Raw genomic sequence first — 7,156 nt, forward strand, 5'->3', positions numbered from 1 at the left:
CTCCTCGGAAGGAAGATGCGGCAATCTACTTCCGTAGTGATACTGCCTCGGAAACCCAAGGAGGGATCGCTATGAGTCGGGGCCAACTCGACGGCAAATAACAACAACAACAAACTATCTGTTTCAAGTTTAAAGTACACACCTGTTGCTGCTATTTCAAATTGATGAATAAAGTTCACTTTCTGTTGGCTTTCTATTTGGCTTGAGTCTATTATTTAAAACAAAAAACCTGTCTCCTAGAAACCCCTTCATCGTCTAAAACAGTTTGTCTCCGTTATTGTTCTTCCTTCATACACAGAACCTGGAATTGATTGCATTTATTTAGTGTTATTATTCTCTACATATATGAGGCAGTTTCAGTTTTGCTTTCAATATCGTCTGCCATTTCCCATCATAATACCCTGCTTGCCAATGTCTCCCGGGGAAAGGTTTAAGGGTATAATGGTTCCTAACTGCGAATAAACCTTGATTTAACTTAATATGTCCTCTTCCTAGGCCCCATGAGAGGTCCCACAGAATTTCCAGAGCTGCTTCCCTGCAGGTCACTCATAAACCTTCAGCTTTCCCTGCACGCCTCCTTCTCCACTTCAGACAGTTAAACGTGACCGGTCTCAGCACCAGTCTCTTAGAATCATTAACTTCTTAACACTGGTCCTCCCCTCTGAAATGGTCCAAGGCATTAACGAGAAAAACAAAGAGGTGTCTGCGGCCCAGCGGGCGAATACCTGGCGCAGCCGCGCCCCTGCCTCGGTCCACCGCGCGCGCAGGGCCCGCTCCCGGAACTCGCGCAGACTCTCGCAGTCGGCAGCACCGCCCTCCGCCGGGAAGAGTGCATCGCGCACCGCGGCGCCGCCGCAGCCATCGGCTGCTTCGCTCAGGTAATGCTCCAGCTGCCGGCAGAGGTCCTGCAGCGCCGCCTCGCCTGGGCCCGCGCGCACCGGCCACACCAATGCCCACAGCCCCAGGCCCCAGGCCCAGCCGCCGCCCGCGTCCAGCTCCGGCGGCAGCTGAGGAAAGCAGTGCTCCAGCGGCGGCCACAACGCAGCTAGCTGCCGGTGCGCGCCGCGGAGTCCGGCCACCGATAGCAGGCCGGCCCAGCTGGGTAGGGGCGCGGCGGCCTCGCGCTCAAGCCCTGGCTCGGTGCCCGGCCGGCTCCCCTCGCGTCGCCGCTGCCGCTGCGCTGTCCGATCGTGACAAGTCACAGCGAATTTGCCCTCCGCGTCGTTCCAGGCCACGAGGAAGCGCAGCTGGTGCCGCTCGAGTTCGGCAAAGAGGTCCTCTCGGACTGGCACCCAGCCCTCCAGGCTGTCGGGCTGCTCGTCCTCCATGGCTGCCAGCGGTCAGCGGCCAGTGGGCTCGTTTCACCCCGGCCGGATCCCTTCACAACCCCCGCCACTGGGTAGTCTGAGTCGCGACATTTTTCGCTGGGCGATAACCCGCGTCAGCGTCCCGACACCCCCTCCTCTGGCGCTTTTGATTGGCTGTCTGCGGACCACGAGGCTTCCAGCAGGCGTCGCACATTGGTTGGGTTATAGGAGGGAGGGTCTGCGACATCCAATGAAAAGGTCAAAAGGTGCCTTAGCCACTGCCCCCTTGAATTAATCAATCCCACAATTTTGGAGCTGGGGAATTACCACTCTTGCCTCATCTTTTCCACATTTGTGCATACTGACTTTGGAAAAATATTTGTTAAGTGGACAAGTTATTGTCTTATCCTTCACTAAACTGTTCAGTCCTTGAGAGCAGGATTCCAGCTGATTCCGCGTTCCATAATCGGGGCCTTAATGAATACACGGTTCCTGTCCTCAAGGACATAACCAACTTGCTGGAGAGAGCAAACATTAAATAATTATTTACTGAGGGACTTTAAATTCCGGGCACTGATAAGAAACCACAAAATTACTATTAGAAATTCCACAAGCTTTAATTGAGTGTCTGCAGTGTGCCAGTTTGGGGAATGGGAGGTGGTGGTGGGAGGGAGATACAAAAAAGTTATCCCTGCCTTCAAAGTATCATGGACCCCAAACAACCTGTTTAAATACAGTCTATGTTCAGACTCCTCCTAGATAAACAAACGCATGGTGAGTCCATGTGTGTCAGAGTAGAACTGTGCTTCATAGGTTTTCAGTGGCAGATCTTTCAAAAGTACATCTCCAGGCCGTTCTGAGGTGCCCCTGGGTGGACCCAAACTTCCGACTAACTTGTTGGTTAGCAACAAAACATGTTCATTAACCATTTGCACCACCCAAGAACTCTAATTGAGGAACAAATTGAAGAAATTTTGAAGGTTTTGACCTGGAAAGGCCTAGAATTACATTGAAAAAAAAGAAAAGAAAGACAAAAGTTTTAAAAATGAATAAACAAAAACCAAAACCAGAGTCAAGCTAAAGTTATGGTTAAGGTCTATCTCTTCCTAAAAATGACCTCAAGACTCTGAAGATGACCTCATGATGAACCTCTGTGTAGCTTAATGGTCTTGTCTAAAGCTGCCTCTTCTGAAAGTCTCTCCCCTTTAATCCTGTGTGGGGCTGTGAAGGTCTCTGATTGGCACAAGCAGTTCACAATCAGCTGCTAACTTAAAGGTTAGCAGTTCAAACATACCAGTGACACTACAGAAGCAGGCCTGGCAATCTGTTTCCATGAGGATCACAGCCAAGAAAACCTAGGGAGCTCAGTTCTACTGTGTAACACATGAGGTCGACTCGAGACATTGTTGACTCCATGGCAACAGTTTCATTTTGATTTTTGTGGAGCTGTGAGCTGTGGAGTTCAGAACTACTGTTCTCGTTGTCATGCTCTCCTCTTGAAGAGACACCCTTTTAGCTGAAGTGATTTATTTTCCCAAGAACCGTTTTTTAATATATTCTTTTAACTAATAAGATTTATATATAATTATTTAATATTCTATAATATTTTTATTCACAGATGTCTTTTAACGGTATTTGTTTTACACTATTTTATCTTTCTAGTCAAACAAACTCACTGCCATCAAGTTGATTCCTACTCTTGGTGACCCCCATTGGGTTTCCAAGGCTGAAAATCTTTATGGAAGCAGATTGCCTCATCTTTCTCCTGCAGAGCAGCTGGTGGCTTAACAGCCAAATGCCTTACCTGCTAGCCACCAGAACACTTTTATCTTTCTAGTAGTTTTTCTAATTTTTTTTTTTTTTCAAAATGAAACCAGCAGGCTTTTCTAATTTATTTTTTATAATTATTTATACTTACTACTAACTACATAGAAAGTAATCTGTTTTGTGAGTATAAGAGGGGAATAAGTTTGTATGTTCTTAGGGAAAAAAAAATCTGGAAAAAATATACACCAAGCCTAATAGTGGTTGTCACCAGGATTTATGACTGATTTGTATTTTATGGTTTATGTCCTTTTGTAGCATTTGCTCTTTCTTTAAAGCTAAATAGTATATATTGGTTTTGCAATAAAAATTAATGATTTTTTAAAATAAGTAAGTTATATATGACCAGTGTAAAAAAATAGATACTATCAAAAGTATAAAAGGAGAAAGTAAAATAACTCAAAAGAGATAAACTCTTCTCATTTTATATGTTCTTATATATGTATATGTCTACATATATACTGTATTATACCCTATGATTATACTGTTGTTGTTGTTATGTGCCTTCGAGTCGGACCCAACTCATAGAGACCCCTCCTTGGGTTTCCGAGGCAGTATCACTACGGAAATAGATTGCCCCATCTTCCTTCCGAGGAGTGGCTGGTGGGTTTGAACCACCAGCCTTCTGGTTAGCAGTCAAGTGCCTTAGGCACTATGCTACCAAAGCTCCCATGATTATACTGTAATGATATTTATATACTCTTTTCCACATTAAAAATATACTGTAGGCATTTTCCACATTAAAAAGTAAGTATCTACGTTATTCCTTTTAGTAGTCTGCCAATATTAGGCTGTATGGTGTATCATGATTTATTTAACTAATTCCCTATTGATCGATATAGGTTGATTACAGTTTTCTGCCAGTATAAACAATGCTATAGTGAACATTCTTATACATATATCTTTGCATAACTCTCTTAATTTTTGTTTTTATTTTGATATTTTATCTTTTTCATATTTTCTATGTTAAGAATACTCTAGAGTAATGACATTTAAAAAATTGTGACCAAGGCCCTAAGAAGCAATAGATACAAAATTCCAAGATAGAATCACCATGTGTGGACTTTCAATGAAAATGGTCTAGAAACTGATTCATGCATCTTGGACCTCTCAGCTGACTGAAGAAAATAAAAAGAGGTCAGAATAGAAAAAAGCGGGGATGTTTGGGAGGAAGCCTGGTGGACTGACTTCTCTGGAGAGACCTTTTGTCAGGCTGGGGGGAGAGTTGAAGGTGCCATCCTCTAACCATAAGACTAGTTAGAGGATCTTCAAGGGTACCTTTCAGAGAGCTTGTCCTGCAGCTGGGCCAGTGGTTGCCTGGGATGAGAAGATAAGCTATTTTATTGGCAGAGCATTTTATTGGCAGACTACATTGTAGAACATACAGGGGATAAAGTTATGAAAATGTTTTAGTCATAATCAAACACCTTGAGGGAATTAGTACTGGGTATGGAGGCTTAGGACCATAGTCTCAGAGGACACTAAGGTCAACTGGCATAACATAGTCCACAAAGACAGTGTTCTATGTCCTACTTGGTGAATAGCAACAGGGATCTTAAAAGCTTGTGAGTGTCATCTAAGATGCAACTATTGGTCTCTCCCCTTCTGGAGCAAAGAAGAGTGAAGAAAATCAAAGATGCAAGGAAAGAATTAGTTTAAAAGACTAAAGGAGCACATGAATCCCAGCATCCATAACCCTGAGACCAGAAGAACTAGATGGTGCCCAGTTGCCATTGCTGACTGCTCTGAAAGGGATACAATAAAAAGGGTCCAGATAGAGTTGGGGGAAAAGTGGAACAAAACTCAAGATCATAAAAAAGACTAGGCTTACTGGTCTGATGAAGACTGGTGGAACACCTGAGACTATAGTATTTAGATACCCTTCAAGCTAGGACCTGAACTTAGCCCCTGTAACCCAGCTGTCAGCCAAATGATTGACAGGCCTATTAGGTGAACAGTAACATCAGGGAAGTATGTACTCATGACAACAATCAAGCATATGAGATCAAAAGGACAGCATTTGCCCAGGTATAGAGCTAGGAAGATGGGAGGGGATGAGAAGGAGGGACAAAGGGAAGGGTAAGTGCAGGAAGGAAGTAGAAAGAATGCTGTGTAGTGATTGCAATAAATTTCACAAAACAATGTGTATGGGTTGTTGAATGGAAAACCAATTTGCCCTGTAAACTTTCACCCAAATCACAATAAAAAAGAAAAAAAAGAATTTTGGAAAAGAAAAAAAGAAGAAGAAGAAATGGGTTGTTGTTGTTGTTATATGCCATCGAGTCGGCCCCGACTCATAGCGACCCCTCCTTGGGTTTCCGAGGCAGTATCACTACGGAAGTAGGATTGCCCAACCTTCCTTCCAAGGAGTGGCTGGTGGGTTTGAACCGCCAGCTTTCTGGTTAGCAGTCAAGTGCTTTAGCCACTATGCTACCAGAGCTCCCCAAAAGTACGGACGCTGTGAGCAGGATTCGAACCTGCGCGGGGAGACCCCATTGGATTTCGAGTCCAACGCCTTAACCACTCGGCCATCACAGCTGCGAAGAAATGGGTAATGGGTTACAATGGGCTCATCTGCATCCCACGGTTTGCCAGGACCAAGAATGGGGCCTATTTTCCACTGTCTGGATGTGAGCCATGCAGGAAGAAAGCTCCAGCCAGAGCTAGCTCTTACTCAACAGGCCATCTGCAGGGACAAGGAGACCTCAATGGAGAGATACTGGAGGTGGCCCACCAAATGCAAGGGACTCTCTGGAATAACAAGAGTTGCATGGCCTGATCAGGGGCACTTCAGGGGAGAAGTCTTCATTGTGAGTATCTCCAGAGAACTACAAAAGATCCACAGGAGAGTCAGCTCTAAGCATCCACCAGGCACAGACATCCTGAAACTGGCATCCTTGGCAGAATCAGCTCAAAGAGGAGCCATCTTATCCCCTTAGACCTCCTGCACTAGCATCCAAACCAGCAGCTCAGGAAGGAGGTATAGGGTAAAGAGCCCAACCTCACCCCCCTTTCCCAGGGCAGGCTTTCAGCTAAAGAGGCCCAAGCTGGGATGTGAGAATATTTGGATGCTGGCTAAACCAAGTTTGGTTTTTTGATGAACATATTGGACTGGACATTCAATTACTGAATGGAGATTATGACTTCAATGATTCTAGGACTGTGTGTTGCCTAGGAGATACCAGAAAATCTTAGGGTCTTCTAGATTTTCATGCAGAGAGGGGAAGACTTCCCACCCTGAGTGAACTTTAACGGAATGATGAGAGAGGTTAAAAAAAAAAAAAGGTGCTTTTGATTACCTCCAGAGTTGTATTTGTTCAAAAGACTGGGAAACTTCTGGTAAGATGGCAGAATAGGCAGACAAGCTACACAAACCTTCTTCAACAAAGAAAAGAGAAACCAATTGACAGAGCTACAGAAGATGATCCTGGAGACCTAAGCTTTGAAAGGAAGTACACAGAAGTGGATTAGGCACTAACTAGTGGAAAAACCTGATTGAAAACAGGACCTAAGAATAGGCTCCATTTGCAAAGGATGGCAGGGACATACGAGAGGTTGACAATGGGAAGGGAGACAGGTGGTGAGTGTATAAGTGCTGTCAACTAGCAAATAGAGGAGCATAGTACCCTGCTTACATTGATAATATCCAAACAAAATAAAGAAAATGAAAACTATGGGCAAGCCACTCCAACATATTATCACCTATTAAATATAAACACAAAAACGTCACAATGTCTTAGAGACAACAGAGCATCACAGTCCACACAAAGAAGCAAGATAAAGCAGGAAAAACAAGGGACCAGGTTACAGACCCAGAACACATCCTTGAGGAAGAAGCAGCATTGGAACTCCCTGATAAGGTATTGAAAAGAATTATATTTAGATATCTTCAAGAGATTGAGAGACAGGTCAAGGAAAACACTGACAAAATTGAGGAAAACACAGAGAAAACCCTAGAACAATTTTGGAAGATAATACAAGAACAAAATGACAAAATAAATGAAAACTTAGAAATGGTACAAAAT

The 7,156-nt window shown here is 44.1% G+C and overlaps 1 protein-coding gene and 1 non-coding gene across 2 annotated transcripts in view; both read right to left on the bottom strand.

Moving 5' to 3' along the window:
• WHAMM (WASP homolog associated with actin, golgi membranes and microtubules) overlaps nt 1-1,328 on the bottom strand; it is a 26,530-nt gene extending 25,202 nt beyond the window's left edge. The window contains exon 1 of the mRNA XM_007945174.1: nt 726-1,328. Coding sequence (XP_007943365.1) covers nt 726-1,328 — 603 coding nt within the window. The remainder of the gene's footprint in view (nt 1-725) is intronic.
• A 4,259-nt stretch (nt 1,329-5,587) lies between these two features.
• On the bottom strand, nt 5,588-5,669 carry TRNAS-CGA. The gene has a single exon. It is a non-coding gene; the product is annotated as a tRNA-Ser (tRNA).
• Nucleotides 5,670-7,156: the final 1,487 nt, after the last annotated feature.

The sequence above is a fragment of the Orycteropus afer genome, unplaced genomic scaffold (genome assembly GCF_000298275.1).
Source record: "Orycteropus afer afer isolate SDZICR_OR568_19922 unplaced genomic scaffold, OryAfe1.0 scaffold00132, whole genome shotgun sequence".
Taxonomy (NCBI): Eukaryota; Metazoa; Chordata; class Mammalia; order Tubulidentata; family Orycteropodidae; genus Orycteropus; species Orycteropus afer.